Genomic DNA, 20,672 nt, shown 5'->3' with positions numbered 1-20,672 from the left:
AACAATGCAATCAGTGTGAAACTGTCATTACAAAACTTTCATGAAAACTTGCCCTCTGGGATTTTGTTGTGACTGTTGCCTGAAACGCCCGATTTTTTTGTAAAAATTGTGGTTTTCTCCTGCCAGAAAGCTTAACAGCAGCTTGTTGAGAAAGAACAGATGAGAAACCAACATATGACTCAACTTAAGCATTCTGATCTACCCCCCCCCCCCCCTGCTGAAGGATAACCCTGAACGAACCGCCTAAGAATATCTTTCTGATGGGAAAAAAATTAATGTAGGCCAAGTCAGCGCAGTCCAGTGTACAGCAAAGATTTCAGCTCATCCTCAGTGAGTTTTTTTCTTTTTTATCTCTGATTGATCGCCTCATCTGGCTCAACAGGTGTCTGCTCCGTTGCTCTCATGGAACCCGTATTTATAATCGTGCCATGAATGATGTTCTGCAAAATGAACAAAAATTGACAAGCTGGATATTAGAGAGCTTGTGGTTTTGTCCTTTTTTGGTGGATTAAAAGAGTACGCAGCATTGGGTCAGATAATTCCACATCTCAGAGGTCACGGACAAATTTCAGTTCCCATTTTAACACAGATGGTTAACTTCACAGTGTTATGTTTCGGTTTTGTAGGGGTTGGGTTTTTGTTCATTATGGGTGTTTTTGTCTCGTTTTCCTGGTTTCTTCCCATATCTCATTACGTCTAACCACGTCCACCTGTGTGTGTCTGCCCAATCAGTGCCCTCAGCCACTTGTGTTCTCTCAGGTGTGTCTTGTTAGTGTTGGTGTAATTAGTTCTGTTTGTTTGTCCTGTCGGTGTGGAAGTTTGTGCGTCTAGTCTTCGTATCAGCCAAGTCTCCTTCGTCCTCACCGCCAAGCAGCCTTCGTCGTTGCCGCTAAATCACCATCATCACCTCAGCTAACCAAGCCGACCTTGTCACAGCCAAGCCGACCTAGTCACAGTCAAGTCGACCTCGTTCTGACAGTCTTCTTACGGCACGGCGACCAGTCCACTCTTGCCCCGGCATGGCGACCAGTCCACTCTAGACCCGCCCCGGCGTGGCGACCACTCATCTCGCCCGGCCCCGCCCCAGCGTGGCGACCAATCTAATCTCGCCTGGCCCCGCCCCGGCGTGGCGACCAGTCCCTTCCCGTCTCCCCCCGACGTGGCGACCATCCCACTCTAGCCTCCCCCGGCGTGGCGACCAGTCCACCCTAGCCTCGCCCCAGCGTGGCGACCAGTCCAGTCGCGCCCGCCCCGGCATGGCGACCAGTCCACTCGCGCCCAGCCCCGGCGCGGCGACCATTCCACTCTAGCCTCCCCCGGCGTGGCGACCAGTCCACTCTAGCCCCGCTCCAACATGGCGACCAGTCCACTCTAGCCCCGCCCCGGTGACCAGTCCACTCTAGCCTCCCCCCGGCGTGGCGACCAGTCCACTCTAGCCCCGCCCCAGTGTGGCGACCAGTCCACTTGCGCCAGCCCCGGCATGGCGACCATTCCACTCCAGCCACCCCCGGCGTGGCGACCAGTCCACTCTAGCCCCGCCCCAGCGTGGCGACCAGTCCACTCGTGCCCGCCCCAACGTGGTGACCAGTCCACTCGCGCCCAGCCCCGACGTGGCGACCATTCCACTCTAGCCTCCCCCGGAGTGGCGACCAGTCCACTCTAGCCCGCCCCAACGTGGCGACCAGTCCACTCGCGCCCAGCCCCGGCGTGGCGACCATTCCACTCTAGCCCCCCCCGACGTGGCGACCAGTACACTCTAGCCCAGCCCCGGCATGGCGACCAGTCCACTCGCGCCCGCCCCGCCATGGCGACCAGTCCACTCGCAAACAGCCCCGGCGTGGCGACCAGTCCACTCGCGCCCAGCCCCGGCATGTTTGACTTCTCACTTTTCCCACTATGTGTTATTAATGTTTGTCTTGTTACACTCCATTCCTCCCTCGCTTTCCCGCATTTGGGCCCACCATCCTTCTACCAGTCACGTAGATTATGACACACAGAAGGCAAGCATTATCAGGTATGATGAACGTTTGCCAAATACAATTGAATCGAAAAAGTCTGGGTGCAAACATGCTCTATACCAGAATGTGACCCATTAGCATCCTGGCAAAGTAATTATGAAGACAGAGAAGGAAGACATCCCAGACGGCTTGGGCTCAGACAAATGTATCTGCCTTAGCGCAGCTGCATACATTATTCGAACATTACCAAGCAATGGGTGTCCCTTCCCCATCGAAATTGATGGTGAATCCGCTTTGCTCTGTGACTTTTGTCCATCTTTGTGACAGCTCCAAACCTCTCCTTACATCCCGTCCAGAGACATTGATCAGTAATAGATCGGTGATCAGATAGCAAGACCATTTTTAGATAGGAGAATGTTTTGCTCTTAGTCATTCTTGAGAGTTTTGGTTCATCGTTGACCTGCGACTGACTCAGACTAAGCTGATTTTTGTGTCTGTAAACAAAGAGCTGAACTTGCCAAAAAAGCTCCAGTTTTGTCTCACCAGCTCAAAAGGAACATTCTACCACATTTTTTTTACTGTCATGAATTTTCCTTTTGCAGCCAATCCAGGGTTACCAACAACTTGGTCCCCTTGTGTGTGTGTGTGCGCGCATCTAAATCTTGCCAATGAGGGATTTACCGACCCTGAATAAAATAGAAAGACACGCGGGTGAATTTAGAAATGTCTGACAGCTGACAGTCCCAGGAATGACATCAGGGTGACGAAAGAAGTGTTATTTCATAGTAGCACTCGGGGGGGGGGGGGGATAGAGCGGTTCATTTGTGAGCACTGTTGTGTTCACTCTAAAATCATCCTTACAAGCCTCCAGCAAATGTGGGCACGAAGCCCTTTAGCTTCCAGGCGTCGAGGTATTGATTTGAGGAAGGCCTTTATTTTCTACTGCACAATTCTGCTTGGCTTAAGCTCTACTCGCCTTGAAAAATAGTATCACAAAAACTGTAAAAAAAAAACAAACAAAAACATCCCACATTGAACACCGCCGCACGTGGTAAGAAACAACACTGGAGGAGAACGATGAACTGCTCTATTTCCTTTTCATTGGTAAGGATTTTATCCAGGAGAGGCAAGAAAATGGACCGTTGTGGTGGGACCGCAAACAGTTCTGGAGACTGTTACAAGCTTCCTCTGGAACACTGTCTCGTAAAACACATTTATGACTTGTAGTTTCAGTTTCATCGACTATCTGGTTTAGGAATTCTTGGAATTTCATGGTACTAGCAAATAGGAGACATAATATCTATGAGAGTGTATATTAGCTCCAACTAAGCTTGCCCCTCAGAAAATGATCTCAATTCTGAAGGGGTTTAAAGGCAGGCCCATAAAACTCAACCTTTTCCCAGGGCCTAATCGCTCTCCCCTTGTTTAGGTGCCATTTTCAACATAACCGTTTTACAAGTCCTTGTCGCTGCCGCCTTTATCCTCCGTCATTAAACATGTATGGCTACAGACTACAAGCATCACCATAAAGTCGCTATCAGGGAAGCGCTAACCAATGCGAGGATCCGACTTTTTCTTTTATTCAGCATCAGCATCTTTTTAAAGTATGTTCGTGTTTGTCCATCAGATTCTTTTGAATGGAAACTTGGACTTTCTGGATTGCTTTTGTGGGTTGTCCAGCCGTTTTTATCCATCTCAGGGGGCGGCCATTTTGCTAGTTGCTGTCGACTGAAGATGACGTCAATGTTGCTCAGGCAACAACCAATTAGAGCTCAGCTGTTTTATGAGGCTGCACTGGGATTGGTTGTTACCTGAGCAACATTGATGTCATTTTCAGTCGACAGCAAGTGGCAAAATGGCCGCCCGCTGAGATAGATAAAAAACGACTGCATTTTGCTGCTTATCTCACAACATTAACCAGAATACCATATTTAGACTAGTGGGGCTGCATATATATTATTGCCCCCCCCCCCACAAAAAAAAATTGGGTTGACTTCTCCTTTAATGAGGTCTAATGCAAAAGTGACCACAGCTGGCTCATTTGTTAGGGTTAGCTTGTATACGGAACAGCCACGATCAGTGCAGTCTGGATTTGAACAAGCTAGTTATTTGCTTCACTATTTGACAAAAAAATAAAAAAAATGTACTGAGAAAAAAAAATGAATGCAAAAGAATCACAAATAGAGCAAACATTTTTGGAATGAGATCGAGTTGGAAAGCTGTTGCCCAATCTATTCTGACCAAACTGGGTAAGTGGGTCCCCCGCTCCTTACTGAGGAATGTGATTCATCTCACCCTCACCCTGCTGCACTACTTTACACTAATGGTGAAAAATAGACCTATCGAAAACATCCAGTCATTTGATCAACATCCCCCAAAATATCCAGTTATTGTTTGGGTGAACTGGGGGCACGCACACACACAGACAAACCAATCATTTTGACAGAGTAAAAGCCATAAATAGTAGGACAGCTCCAACTTTGTCGAAATGGGTACATTGCTCAAAGAAGAACACATACAATTTAGGAGAAGATCCAATTAAAAGGTGCTGATTCAGTCATTTATTTCCACTGTTTCAATTCGCCTATCATTTGTGAACCAGGATGGAGTCACATTTGTTGCATCTTTGCTTCCAAATCTGGGTTTTACAACAGTACTCTATGGCAGATTAACAATATGCACAGAGGAGTGTTTTACAAATACAACATGAACAACACAAAATTATAGTTCTTCCCCAAATTGTTTTAAAATAATTTTCCTTTTTGAATGTTAAATTCTAAAGTCATTGCGTTGTATTCTTAATGTGACCATGACTATTTTTTTTAGTAGTTTAAGTAGAAAACATTATATTCCATTGCAGGTCAAGCCAATGCCTTTGTTGCAATGAGTGACAGTTAATAGAGGGATAACTAACAAACACAGCGCCATTTTGTTTCCTATAAATTAGTTTGAGTCAAGATTAGATTAACTCATTCACTACCATTGACGGCTATAGACGTCGAAAATTCATTTGAACTATTTCTATTAGTTTAATTTTTTTCTACTTTTGTTAACAAGAGCGTGAAAACCTAGAATTATTTTTATTGTAAAATTTGTGATTAATAGTGAGTTAACTAGTGAAGTTATGCGATTAATTACGATTAAAAAATGTAATTGCCAGATGTCCCTAATTTTTAATAATCTTTTCTTCTTCTTTTTTTTTATCGTGCCAGGAGATTTAATTTTTTTTATTGTAATTGATCACATGACTTCAATAGTTAACTCATTAATCACAAATTTTAGTTAAGTTATAAATGTACAATAAAAAATATTTTTTCTACGTTTTCATACTCTTGTTAAGAAAAGTGGAAAACAATGTTAAACTAATAGAAATAGTTCAAATGAATTTTTGACGTCTATAGCCGTCAATGGCAGTGAACGAGTTAAAATGACACACCAACAAAGCTGGATTCTAACATTGTACATGAGTTACTCAAAGAAAACGTTAATCTGCTCATTTTAACTGTGTAGCCGTTATATACAAAAGTTGTGAGCTTGGTTACGAAAATAATTCATTTTGTGAATCAATACCAAGTATCGTAAAAACAGCACAAGTGGGACCACGATCCTCTTCCGCAAAAGGTCTAGTTGCGTACAGTAGGCTTCAGCGCTAGTCTCTTACATGCACTTGAGTAACCTAATTCATCACAACCTATAAACAACTTCATAAATCACAGAGTGAAGACGAAGGGACGTTAAGTGGTGGCGAATTACCCCGCGGCTAATATACAACGGATCCGAATAACATTTCCACGGGCGCTGAGCAGGACAGAGACACTTTTTTTGCGGCAGTTTTGCATATACAGTACATTTCGTCAACGTCTACCCGCAATCAATGTGCACCGTGTGTGTCTGCCACAGGAAGTGCATTAGCATCGCGGTGCCGCGGCGGGAGTGGAGAGCTAAAGCTGCCCAGATGGCGTGGAGGCAGGGCAGCGCCGGGCGTTACCAACCTCTTGCCGTCTGGCAGCCGAAGATCAAAAAGCGCGAGCTGAGACAATCCCCGTGACAATCCCCACGCTTAGCTAACTTTCCTTTCTATTTCATGCAACGGTCATCTATGATTGCGGTCAGTTTTGAAAAAAATGTGTTTGGAGATGTGTATAAGGGTCAAGTGTCACCTTCACTTGAGCAAAAAGAGCGTCAAGCTTTTCAACCTCGCACAAGAAGCAGTGATGAGTGAGTGACATGAGTGAAACAAAGAACATGAAATTGAAAATGGAGCACCTCTTCCTTGCCACTGACCACTTGATCCCAATTCCCGTTTCCGCCTTTGTAAGACACTTCTAATGGAACAAGAGTTGCGGTTTGAGCGGACTAAAAACATAATCGTCCGCTTATAATGAGTGTGGGTAAATGAGGGTGCTCCAGAGGAGAGGTTGCTGGGTTGTGAGTGGGTTCAGAGAGGCCATGGCTTTTAAATGCGACGCCGCAAGCGGCAGGATATGTACATGTAGCGTCTCATTGTTTTCACTAACATACAGTATAGGAACACGTGCCGCACTTAAGTACAAGAAGTAGCCTACCCCATATCAATAAATGGACAATTCATTTGCAGACAAAATAAGTCAAGCCAATAAATCGGTTACATTTGTGTCCCTATTGGGTTTTTTTTTTATAATGGTCTCAACATTGTTAGCATACAAAATTAGCTAAAGCTGCTATCGCTAACAACTGAAAAAAAAAACTTTTGATGGGCAGTAGCTTGTGAATTTTAGGCCGTCGCTGACTTTACTTTTCTCCAGAACTCGACCTCAGTCCGATGTACCTCCATTTTTTTTCTCCCTTTGCCATGACTCATATGATTAGCATACTATTAGCATACTTTCCTATTTGTTGTATACAAACGTTTGTCTGAAAATATTAAGAAAAAAAACAGAGGTATTTTTTCATTAAAATCAACAGCAAGTGAAAAATGACTTTGGCAATTATGTTCTTTGGCTAAATATATGCGAACTGTGCCGCTGTAATTTTCAGAATTGCGCATTCTGAAGCATGTAGTGTAAATCTAACCGAAATTTAACGATGAAGGCAAACTGTATAATAAAAATGATTTGCCGGCATTAAATCTATCCATTAACAGTTTGATGTGTTTTACAATCTTTTCAAAACTGCTTTTCCCCCTCCAATGTCGTCAAATGTGTATATATATATATATATATATATATATATATATATATATATATATATATATATATATATATATATATATATATCTATATCTGACAGTCACATATGCTCATAAAAAAAAACAACAACTTTATTTGTAGAAAATTAGCATGCGACTGTCAATTGGACAACTACAAACTGTTATGAAGACATGTATAATATGTCTCCTTTCATCTTTTCAGCATGACCCAAAGATATTCACAAGCTTACTTGGATCTCTGACAATAAATAAATCAGGACAGAGGTTGAAGATGACATATATCAGGAAGCAAAAGAAGGTGAAAAAGTGCAGAGTCACTGCGTGTCCTGAGATATCGCTTTCACGCAGATCCTAAATTGGGACGGATTTGGAGGTAAACAATTTGACTTTGGAGGGATCACACTTTGTGCTTGCTGTAGCTAAAAATCCATCTCCGATCCCGGCGTTTCAGCCACAGGGCGTCTAGGGTGTCACTGGGACTAGAGCTCAAGGACATTAAGATCTTTCCGTGCCTGCTTTGATGAAAATGGACTTGTTGTGCGACTGGAATTATACATTTTATTATGAGTTCCTGGCCGGCATTTTGGAAGAGTGCTTGAGACATTACAGGTATGGACTACTTTGACACTACTTGTTAGAGAGTGAGCCAAGTCAAGCATGAACATCATCCTCTGCCTGGGAGTCTGATGAGCAGGTCTCGAGGCTGCTCTAGGTCGCTACAATCCTGAATCCAGTAGAGAATTACTAATAGGATTGCTTCTGCTGGGTCGCTATCACTGAACCATAAAAGAAACTTCAGAGAGACAAAAGTCTGCTGCGACGCACTGCAGGGTCGGGGGGGTCACTCGGCTTTCATGTGAAGCCAACAGAACAAGACATGAATCATTTTTTTCTATTCCCACTGTAACGATATGAACAATGACACAAAAGTATCATCTTTTATCTGTACACCTTATTTTGGATCGGCAGCCTGAATTGAAACAAAGCAAAATATGCATTTATCCTTTTTCCTTGTGTGAATCCTTTATCCTGTAAATTCTGGTAATGTCTAATATTCTTTGTTACTATCAGTGCTACCACCTGTGAGTTCAACATTTTTCCCAAATTTCCCTTCCAAGCCTATCTTGGCAAGTCATGGTTTGAGATTATTATTATTATTATTAGGGTTGTGCCCCCCCCCCCCCAAAAAAAAACGATTCTCATAAGAATCGAGAGTCTCATTTGGTACAATTCAGTATTGATTCTAAATGTCCCAAAATGGATTTGATTTAAATTATTTTATACCGTCTTGCCTTTGTCTGTGTGTGCCTTTATTTGGAGCGCTGTTCATGTTGTACCCGGTTTGGCCACTGAGGGGCAGTATGGTTCCACGCGGTCTAATACGCTGTTAAGTTGTAGCCACATGAGAGAGTAGAAGGAAAAAGTCACGATCAAGTCATTCCAATAAAAGTAGGTTTTTTTTCAGCATGGAGCTGTTCTTTTGCGTGATAAAACTGCCGCGAGTAGCGCGCTAATTAGCATTAGCGAGTCAGACTGGAGTAGATCATTACAATTCCTCGCACATCTATAGATTGAAGTAAAAATCATTGTCAATCAAATAATTTTGAATAAAAAAAAAATCGATTAGCGATTCTGAATCGAATCGAAGACCCAAAAATCGGAATCGAATCGTGAGACATTCAAAGATTCCCACCCTTAATTATTATTAGTATTATTTTAACAACATTGATGTTTGGGAAGCAATCCAGAGGCCCAACTGTTTGTATACAAGCCCTTATGAAGTTCGGTATCTAATATGAACTAAAATGTTCTGCAAAAAACAAACTAAAATGCATTTTTATGCAGACAAAAATGAATTAGAGCTGTAAAGTGTCATTTATTATTTTGAAAGTGTAAATGCACATCACATTTGGTATCGTCAGAGAATGAAGCATCATCAGTTATTTGTGGGAAAAAAATATACAATATTATATTTCATAATAATGAATAGGGATGTTAACCTGCCAATAGCCAAATTGATATTGTGATTCACTGTAGGGAGTTGTCCACAATATCAATCTGGGACTGCTCCACGGTGATTTGCTCAGGAAAGGCGGGACATTCTGTATAATACCTCGAGCTGATTGGACGATGCGCCATTGTGCACGTTTTGTTTTGACCAATCACGGCCACGGATGAAAATGTCGTCTTCGTTCTCGGTGGGAAAAAGCACTAACATCTTTACCAGCTAAAAATGCAAAAACAGAATTAATTGCGGTGTCCATTCGCCCATGTTAGATTTGCTTGTTTGTCCCGGCGTTGGGAAATGTATTCTCGGGAGTTTGTGAACTCACAAATATCGGGAGAATTCAGCTTGCAGAGCAAGGTTATCGAGATGCAACGATATCAAACATCACGATACGATAATTATCACGATACTGTGGGGAGGTTGGCGATACAAAAAAAAGGTCACAATATTGTAAAAATAATGAGCTCATACAACAACAAAAACACAATATTGAACATAACAGCAATGCATATAAACAACCTACAATCTCTAATAGCTCTTAATATTGAGGCACTTACTTGCTAATGCACGCACACATCGACTTCCTCCACATATTGACGCTGCTCACAAGCATATTACGTTTCCCTTCATTTGACCATTAGCGTAAATGTTAAACAAATAGGCCAAACATGCCTTGTGAAAATTAGACTACATTAAAAAAAGACTAGCTATCAGAGGGTGCTAGAACTGCACAAATGGAAATCAACCTGATTTTAACAGATGTGCTGCTTTTAATATCGTGACATGACGACGACGATATTGTGGTAGTTTCGATATCGCGATATTGCCCTTATCGTTACATCCCTAATTATGAAATGTGTATTGATATTCAAAAGTGTACATAGTATTTTAGAAGTTATTAAAATTTAAATCATTAACACATTCACTGCCATTGACAGCTATAGACTTTTAAAAAATAATTTTAACTATTTCTATTAGTTTAACTTTTTTTTTGTTAACAAGAGTATGAAAACCTATAATTTTTTTTTGTATATTTAGAACAGATATAAAATTTGTGATTAATCGTGAGTTAACTAGTGAAGTCATGCGATTAATTACGATAAATTTTAATCGCCAGATGCCCCTAATTATTAATAATCTTTTCTTTAAAAAAACAAACACATTTTTTGTTGAATTTTTAATAATCTTATTTTATTTTAAGAAATGATAAAAAAAATTAGGGGCACCAGGCAATCACAATTTTTTATCGTAATTAATCGCATGACTTCACTAATTAACTCACGATTAATCACACATTTTATATCTGTTCCAATACAATAAAAAATTCTAGGTTTTCATACTCTTGTTTAAAGTGGGAAAAAATGTTAAACTAATAGAAATAAAAAAAAAATTTTACGTCTATAGCCGTCAATGGCGGTGAATGAGTTATTTTAATCAATAATCATTATTTTAAAACTTTGTATAAATTAAAGACCTTAACCCAATTAGAAACCACCTATTAGAAGGCAAAATATTAAAAAAGTTATTTATAATGCATGTGAAACTACTTATTACTTGTTCAGAAATAAATCAACAATGTTGCTGACTATCCAATAAACATTCAAGTGTAAATCATTTCCTGACTTGTGCCTTCTCTCATTACTGTATAAAACAAACCAGTTTAAGGCAATTCTCCATTCTGTTAGTGGTACACGAGCCCACTGGGAGCGAGTCTGAGGAAACTCATATGAGCCTGACAGCGAGAATTTCCATTATCCCTTGAAAGGAGTGAACCTCGGGGTTGTGCAAAACGGTGCGGAAAACAAGAACTTCCAGTCAATCGGCTGTCCTTGAGAAATGTTTCGGTCTTTCGGAAACAAATATGATACACATGAATTATTCAGCGTCGGGCCTAAGCATATGGCTTATAGCTCGTATGAATTTCAGCACGGGGGCGTCGCCTCCCGCCTCTGCTGGTGGTCCGAGACAAGCAGCGCACTTTTCCCCATCCATAAATGCATAATACATTTAACACTAACCCAACTAAAAGCACATCTTCTGTATAATCCAGTAGCCGTCGAGGTGTTTACCTGCTAAAAGCACAACATTTAACACCTTCTCATTTTGCAGACTGAGCATTTTAAATCAGTTAAGTGAGAGGTTTTCAAAAGTATGGCATGGTGAGAACGTAAAATCAATTAATAAAGTTAGGACTGCCACTTCTATTTCAAAATTGAAACCAAGCCTTGAACTTCTGCACATCACTCATTTGCTTCATTTCGCTTTCGGTTTCCACTTAAAGACATTTAAAACCGTCGTCAGCGTAACATCTCTTGGATGCCAAATCTGGCGCATGACAAATAATTTAAAAGTCCCTTTGCAAGGGAGTGCGCAAGTTCTTGGTTCTTGCGTTTGACAGTGTGTGAGGGTGGAGGAGAGAAAACGGGGAGGACGACAGACGAGACAGGGAGTGCAAAGCCCGGTGGGACGCCGTATATAGCCGGCAACTGTGAGGGAAAGACTCCATTCATGCATACTGAACGAGTATCTGGCTATCCAACAAGCCTCTCTCTCTCTCTTTCTGTATTCAAACACATTTACCAAAATCCCATTTTTGCTGGTCACTGACAGGCTTGGGGAGTAACGGAATACATGTACCGCCGTTACGTAATCAGATTGCAAAAAAAATATGTAACTGTATTCCATTGCAGTTCAGGAAAAAAACATGTAATCAGGTTACAGGTACATTTATTATTATTATTAAAAATTAAAAAAGCTTCACGGATGGGTGGAGGAAATGGCGACCGGTATTCACTGGAACTTACTCGGAGCGAAAGTTTGAGCAGAGTCCAGCGGTATGCTACGCGCTGTAGCTTCTTGCTAGCTAGCCTACAACCATAATGCGAGTTACACCTGCCAAACAAATCTTCCTCCCACCAATTCACTATTTAAACATCATACACAACATCTTTCTATGAAGTGTGGTTGCTTTCAGTGACAGTTCGAAAACAGCATATCATCAATCAATCAATCAATCTATCGCCTACATTCTTTTTAATTACACAAGGATTTTTGCTATTTGTAGGCTGCCCGGGTCCCTATCACCCGCAAATAGCAGGGGCACATTGTATAGAATATATATTATGGTGATATTTATTTTTATTTTGTCTTCATAAGCATACTAAATATTGGAGTAATCCAATTGTAATCCAGTTACATTACTATAATATTATGGTACTTGGATTGCGTTACTAACTACATTTTTTAGCAGGTAACTTGTAACTGTAGTGGATTACATTTTAAAAGTAACCCTCCCAGCCCTGGTCACTGATGTGATATTTTATTGGACGATTAGCTAAACGGACCAATAAATAAATATAGAATAGATGTTTGCTTGCCAAATTCATTTTTGAATACATGCGTGAGACGGGCACCGTTGCTGTATCAACATTACAGCGTAATGGCGCTTGTTTTTCCATATCAAAACTCTGCTGTCACGCATATCAAAGGGCGAGGAAGAAAATCATCAACAATGACTAACAGCGCGATGTTAGCGTCCATGTGTTGACTCCATATACAACCATGCCCACTGCTCAATTACAGCAAGCTGTTACATTTCACAGCGTCGGCATGCCACCATGATTGGCGGGGCGGATTAACGTGACTGACAGCGGCTCCAAACATGCCCAGCAGCGTGCCATCAACGCCCACGCTTGGACAGATGCTCGGCTTGCCTCCTTCCTAGCCGGCCGTCAGGTCCGCTGCCGTTTACACGTCGGCCTTTGTTAGCTCGGCGAGGCCTCGGCGTCTGTTTCCGACTCAGAAGCTGTACAACAGGATTCGATGGGGCCCTCGAACCTCTGTGGCCCTGCTCGGACAAATTTACTAACTTCGCTAACTTCCATAGCATAAGTGAGTATGCTTGTTTTTCATATAATAAACATTCAGAAATGTGGTTCATTTAGGCTAGTATGCTATTTAATATTACTGATGAGCCTTAAGATGGTTATTTGTGTTGAATAATTTAACAACTGAATACAGTCTTCTATGTAACATGGGTTCCTAATTGTGTGACTGCTACATGCATGGTTTTGCTGCTTTATGATCATGTTGCTGCCGTCTGTTGGCAAATATACGCTATTAGAGCTTCCTTTCAGGGACAACGTTCTTTGTTAATTTAACAAGTCGTATTATGTAAAGTAACTGATTCACAAATACTGTATCAAGAAAATACATTGTATACACCTTTGTGCATAATTAGGCTAGTATATTAGCTGATGCTATTGACGGGCCTCATGTGAAGGTGGTTTATTTGGTTCTAAATACTTCAAAAACCGAATACAATTGTCTATGTACCATGGGTTCATTACTGTGTGCATGGTGTTGGTGTTTTATGATCCTGTTTGTTTTAAGTGCTTCGCTTGGATTTTTGCTAATTTCGGTCCTCTCCAAATAGCCGGGGTACCCAGTACAGGACTCAAATTGTGTAAAATAACTTCAAGATTCGCCAATACTGTATAAAAAAGAAGAAAAAAATATATACAATTGTATACAGTTATTTGCATCTTCAAACATCAAACTTTGTCAGTGAGCGAAAATACATGTACCGCCGTTACATAATCCAATTTTTTTTTTTAACTGTATTCCATTACAGTTACAGGAAAAAACATGTAATCAGATTACAGGTGCATTTATTAAGAATGGGGATTACAATTTCTACGATGAATACAAAAGGTGGGGAGAGAGAGACAGAGAGAGTGAGAGCGTGCCCGCGCGACTGGGACCGTTGCTACATGTCGGGGAGGTGGGAACGAACAAACTGACTAGTCGTGTCCTCCACACGCGGGCAGTTTGAAAAAGCTTCACGGAGGAAATGGCGACCGGTATTCAGTGGAATTTACTTGGAGCGAAAGTTTGAGCAGAGAGTCCAGCGGCATGCTACGTGCTGTAGCTTTTTGCTAGCTAGCCCGCTAGCCTACAACCATAATGTGAGTTACACCTTCCAAACAAATCTTCCTCTCACCAATTCCCTATTTAAACATCATACACAACATCTATCTATGAGGTGTGGTTGCTTTCAGTGACTGTTCGAAAACAGCATATGACCTTCAATCAATCGCCTACATGCTTTTTAATTACACTAAGATTTTTGCTATTTGTAGGCTGCCCGGGTGCCGATCACCCGCAAATAGCAGGGGCACATTGTATAGAATATATATTGTGGTGAGATTTATTTTTATTTTGTCTTAATGAGCATGCTCAATATTAGAGTAATCCAAAAGTAATCCAGTTACATTACTTTATTATGGTACTTGGATTGCGTTACTAACTACATTTTTTAGCAGGTAACTTGTAACTGTAATGGATTACATTTTAAAAGTAACCCTCCCAACTCTGTGCAAGAGTGCATCACTCAGATGAAAAATCGGTAAAATCCTCATCTGTCAGTCTGGTTGTGAACTCAGATTAGATGATATTTATGTCATAAAAGGCTGACTCACACCGATATGTCAACCAGTCTTATTTTTATGGTCCCAGAATAATGATTCCCGGCTCTTTATCGATCCCGCCATCGGCGAAGGGCTTTTTGTGCTTGGTCAGGATGTGCGCCACTTCAACTGATGCTTCCGTTGATGCGCTGGAATACTTTTGTCAGTTTAATAAACAGAGACTTTGGCTCTTGAAGGAGTACTTTTCGGCTGTTTTACCTTCTCTTCCCGGAAGAAGTTGCTGTGGAAATGCCCGTTACGCAGATCAGACACACACTTGTCACTTATGTTTGTGAAACAAAAGTCTCGTTGGTAGCTTAGCAAAGATGGGTAAGTATACATTTGGAGTTAAATTGAAGTTGTGGTGGAAAAAGTTTTGAAAGGATTTATCTTGGTCCACATTTTTATATCACAAAAACAAGGCATGTGAACAGGGGTGTGTAGACTTTTTTTTTTTTTTACATTGTAGCTGACAAATGGTTAACACGATGCAAAGACGCCATACTAGTCCTCACCTCTATCGGTGTCAGATAAACATGCACATGTGGTTGAATGCGTCACGCTCCAACGTGCTTCATTTTCAATGCATCAGCGCCTGCAAACTAACAAGCTGGCACGCAAGGGGTAACCGAGCAATAAGGGGGCTTCATGGTCCAGCAGGTTTCTGAAATCAATCCGTTTCACAGAGCGGACGGATCTCAATGAAAAAACAGGCCGTGGTGATGAGCGATGACGTTGCCATGACAACGCGGAGGCTGAGCGTGCAGCCCGGCTTTGGTTTCTTCAGGCGTGCGGCGGGCGGCGGCACCCAGACGGGTTGGATTTTTAACCTCTTAAGTGGCAGAAAGCAAGCGTCGGTCTCAGATGAGATCATAGACGGGGATGGGAAGCGGACATGGGGGGGAGGGGAAGGGGGGGTGAGGGCGAGGCATGTGAGGCTACACAGAAGGGGGAGGACTACAGTACAGGCAGTAAAACCTCCGCCTCACAGCGCAGACATGGAAAATGAAATCGGTGGCGGTGGTTATTTGCCTTTTTTTAGTTTGTTACCATCACAATCCAGCCAGGGCCAACTACAGAAATGTGAAAAGGACAAATAAACACATTAACATACAGAAGACCATATAAAAACACAAACTTTTTTTTTTTTTTTTTAACCAAGGACTCTTAAAATCATAACGATACGATACACTTTTATTTTCCCCGTGGGGAACTTTTTCCTGGACTCCGTCCAGCTGCAGTTACAGTAAAGAAAAAAACAACAGAATAAAAAGAGATAAAATTAAAGTTAAATAAGAAGTGCAGCAATAAGTAGAAGACTTCCCAGAAGTATATAACATTATGAGGGGGGAAAGTCATAATAAAGAATGAAATCGTAATGGTAAGGACGACAAAAATTTTGAAAAATGAACGTGGGAAATTTATGAGAATAAAGTTCTTGAGGCAAAAAGTCAGAATGTTATGAGAATAAGACAAAGACGTAAACTTACAAGGGTAAAGTTGATAGTCATATTTTATAAATGCATGTTGAATCATGATTTTATTCTATTAATAGCAACATGTTGTACTTTTGCAATTAAGGATGGGCGAGTACCGATATCAAGTATCTTATTTCAAAGTTTTGGGTACGGGGAGTTGATTAATCATTACTGGTAGCAGTCTGAAAAATAGTGGCACCGAACATCCCTACTTGCAAGATTACAATATTTCGCTCAAAATATTATGCAAATTATTGTGATATTTTTAATTTCCTGTACTAAAATTACAACTTTCTTCTCATAACATCTTGCACATAAAGTGGTCACTTTCATGAGTGAACTTGAAAATTCACACAAATGTAAACGCAACAGACTTGTTGTAATAGTATGATTTGTTCTACAATATTTATGTAATCTGTAGTGACTTTTTTTTTGCAATACAGTATCACAATTTTATGTGCAGGATATTCCCACTTTATTCCTTCAATAGTACTTTATCCTGCTAGAATTACACCTTAGCATAAAGTTATATTGACAATATCAGAATTTCCACACAAATAAAATAAACATTTACTACATTATTATAATACAATTCAGATTGTTTTTTTGTGAGTGCCTGATTAGAATATTCATATAATAATATCAATATATATTAACTTTAATTTTCTACCATAAATCTAATTTCGTAAAAATTCAACGTCATTTACCCTCCTGCAATTTTTAAGACACCGACAAACATTCGAACAGATTTTCTCGCATGTTCGGGCCACACGAGTTTGAACAGGCTGCCTGCAGATTGGAGAGGCTTGCGCGTGAGAGGGAAGAAGAGAGAGAGCAGGATGGCTACAACAATAGAATGAGCGTGGGGAGCCCACAGAAACACGACTGCTGGCACGAGCGCTTGCAAGCAAGTTCGTTAAAGGGACAGTCTTGTACTTTTGGGCTTTGGCCTCGGCATGGAGACACAAACTCATTTCGCACTTTCGGTCACTGGAACAAAAGTGGAAAACTGAATGTAAATATATGCATACTGTTTTTCTACACACACAAAAATAATATTCATTACAACTGTTTGTCTTATGAACAGAATAATCTTCTGTGTGAATAAATGCAGAATTATAAAGGTTAGTTAATTAGTTTGCCAAAAGAGGAAGTTGAGCTCAACTGTAAGCTGCTCCAATTTCATCAAACTGGAGACGTATCTTAGCAACACCTCATACTGTATGTAGGCAGTGGAAGCTTGTCACCTTTTGTCCTGGTTGTAATTTCTGTGTAAATATTAGTTTAATAATATTACTACCGCTAGTTTTAACCACAATCAGGCATGTTGTCAAAATCTCAACGGTACCCAGAGGTAGAAAAGAACAAACAATGGCTCACCTTGAAAGTGACATGCAACATGAATTGTTTTTTCGTGAGACCGATAACAACTCATCTATTGCATCTAGTCAGTGGGGGGGAAAAAAAGAAAGAAAATGAAGTGAACCACAACAAGCCTGCGTTTGGCATAGATAGCTAGCCATGGCAGAAAGCGTTAGCTTCTTGTGTGTGCATGCTTAAAAAATATATTTGAAATAAGTGCCGTATGTCAAAAATATTAGAGGTCAAGTTGTTGGGATTATGACCACTTCTACAATAACATAAAAAAAGTGTCAATTTTCTGTTTACATTATCACCAGTGGCAGTTTCTGGCATGTGCAATAAGTGGGGCCGCACGGGGCTACGTTGCTACAAAATCGAGAGAAAAAAAAAAACGCTGTAAAATTCTAGCAAAATGTTCAGGGTTCTCCCAGGGTCATTAGCATCCCTTCAAAAGGCTAAATAAAAACTTCAACAAGTTAATAGCTACCTATTTTTTTCTACAGCAAATAAAGTTTTCCAATTTTCAAGATATCTGAAATGTTCAACTTTTATTCAGTTTTAATTTCAAACAAAAACAGAAAGAAGGTACATTGATTTTCCAGGGTCAGCAGCCTCACTTAAAAAGTTAACTGAAAATGTAAATAATCTGTTCCCACAAGTTAACAGTTTTACATTGATCTATTTTTTGGGCGTATGATTCAGCAAAATGGCTGATAATCAGCCAGGTCAATAATTGGTCTATCTCTAACAAAATCCCATTTCAAAAAGCGAAATTGTTTCCTGTACATTATCATACATGACATTTCTCTTTATTGCCATTCTAAAATCAGACATATTTTAATCTGATTAGAAGCAGACTGTTTAGTCATGGTTCACATTGGAATACAAAATCATGACTAATTTGGGGGTTCTCTACATATGAATTTTATTGAATCTCATCACAGATATATTGTTGTACGTTTAAGAAACTTTTAACTCTAGAGGATTCCCATCCAAACACATGACTCGAGTTTTATTGGAAGTGTGAGAGAATCGACACAGCTCTTGATTGACCCCATTTTCTGCGCTAAAGCAGTGATTGTCAGAGTGTGGCTCCCTCTAGTGGTGCACGAAAGAATCACTGCCTAATTACATTTCAGTTACTGTATATTTTAAGATTTTTTTTTTTGCAATAATATGTTGCATATGCTAGCACTCGTCAAAACACGGTTGCGTTGGTAGAATACAAATGAAACATTATTACTTATTACTAATACTTTTTAGGAATCAAAGTTGTGATGGTGGTAAGTGCAAGAGACAAATATTTTTCGAGGTGGTACTCGGCGCAAAAAGTTTGCGAAGCACTTGTTCAGGAGATGCTAAGAATGGGCGCGTCCTTACCCTGGCCGCCCTGGACGAGTAAGGATCCTCGAAAAGATTCCAGACGACCGGCTGCCACTTCCTCCACAGGCTGCCGGCACTCCCGTCCGCCGCCACGTCCTCGATGCCGAGCCGCTTGGCCACGTCGTCGTCCTCCTGCTCGCCGGTGTCCACGTTGAGCTCGAACACATCCAGCGCCTCCTCGGCGTCCCGGTGCTGCCGGTACGTCATCCAGCAGCACGGCTCTACGTCCGTCTCGTCGATGCCCCAAAAGGAGAGCTCCTCCTCGAACAGCGGTCCGCACACATCCGCCGGGCAGTGGAGCTTCCCGGTGCGGTAGTAGTTGAGCACGTAGGCGAAGACGCCCGGGTGGCGGTCGAAGAAGTACTCGTTGGTCCGCGCGTTGTACTCGATGAAGCCGGGGACTTGTTGCAGCTGATCCAGCACCGAGCCGATGTCCGAGTCGGAGGCGAGCAGGGCCAGGCGCGTCCCCGGCAGGGTTTTTAGGGTGCTTTTGTACGTCTCGTGCCTGGTGCCCCCGACGTTGAGGATTATCCTCTCGTTGTCGTCAAACTTGCCCATCGCTCTGAATCAGACATGACTCGATGGAGAAGCGGGTGGAAGTTGGAGCGAGCCGGTGCGCGCGCACCCACGGTCCACGGTCCTGATGCTGGTCAGTCGAAAAGCTCCATCGGGGTTGGCCTTTTCGCCGGTCTCGCCCGTTTGACGCCCATGTGGGTTTCGACGGAGGGGAAACGCAAGGTGCCCATTGTTGTGCCACTGACTGAGACGACGGTGGCGTTTACGCGCGTCTCCTCCTCCTCCTCCTCCTCCTCCTCATACGCCCCTGCCCTCCTCCAAGACGTAGAGACGCGCGTCAGCGTCACGCGCGCGCGAGTCCCTCCTTCCAAAATTTATAACACACAACTAAATAATGCTGGTATTTTAGAGTCCCGTCGTTCGGAAAGATGAGTCATCCACCATCGCGCTGCTCCTGTTGAATGTTGCATTGGGGGAACAAAATCCAACGATTTGGGCTAATCGTCAATAAAAAATAATTTCACGTGGTATTTAATTTTAGGAGCACCTGTGCGCCCGAACACGCCACTGGTGACTTGAAAATGAACTAATCCCATTCACACTAATGTCAAAAGGGATTCAGCGCACACCTGCCATCATTAAAAGTGCCTCTAATTAACCCCAAATCAAGTTCAGCTGTTCTAGTCGACTGGAGTGATCTCATAATTGGAAGCTGGTTCTTTATTTTATCATTAAAAAATGATGAGTCATCCATGCGCACGGTCTCTGTTGCTCTCTTGTTGAATTTTGCATTGCAGCTACAGACCGTGAAAGAAATAAAGCTGCGCTCTCGCTATAATGTCAATTTCAATACAATTGAAGTGTAGACCCTTTATGACAGCTTTTTTTATGGGTCATAATAACCCCATTTTTCATGACCAAATTCCAAATGTAACCATCATTTTAAACATTTCCATGAACATCATGAGCAGACAATGACTGTTTGAAGACAAGAGACATAAAAAATGAAAATCTGCACTTTATCATGTCACTGCCTTCACTCCATTTATAGTGCAGCAGGAGGAGAGAGTGACTAAGTAAGTTTGAGCGCAACTCAATCAACTGAGAGACAAAGCAGGAGGCTCGCCTTTAATTACACGCATAATTATTCCCAGTGAAACGGCAGCCTCTGAGTAACCCAATTACTCATTACTTATTGTGATTACATCTGTACGGAATGGAATTAATGGGGATTCGGGGTTGGCTTTTGGAGTAAAACAATCAAAAGAAGCTGTTTAAAAAATACTAAAAATGAAACATAATAAAAATTCC

At 41.5% G+C, this 20,672-nt stretch overlaps 1 protein-coding gene across 3 annotated transcripts in view; it reads right to left on the bottom strand.

Annotated features, from left to right (window-relative positions):
* The window catches only part of kcnc2 (potassium voltage-gated channel, Shaw-related subfamily, member 2), a 49,824-nt gene extending 29,832 nt beyond the window's left edge, over positions 1-19,992 (bottom strand). For all 3 annotated transcript variants that reach the window (XM_077544548.1, XM_077544547.1, XM_077544546.1), the window contains exon 1: positions 18,843-19,992. In XM_077544548.1, coding sequence (XP_077400674.1) covers positions 18,843-19,403 — 561 coding nt within the window. In that variant the 5' untranslated portion in view covers positions 19,404-19,992. The remainder of the gene's footprint in view (positions 1-18,842) is intronic.
* Between the last annotated feature and the right edge of the window lie 680 nt (positions 19,993-20,672).

This window comes from Vanacampus margaritifer, chromosome 15 (genome assembly GCF_051991255.1).
Source record: "Vanacampus margaritifer isolate UIUO_Vmar chromosome 15, RoL_Vmar_1.0, whole genome shotgun sequence".
Taxonomy (NCBI): Eukaryota; Metazoa; Chordata; class Actinopteri; order Syngnathiformes; family Syngnathidae; genus Vanacampus; species Vanacampus margaritifer.
The sequence above is the reverse complement of the archived record's forward strand: the minus strand, read 5'-3'. Positions and strand labels throughout refer to the sequence as shown.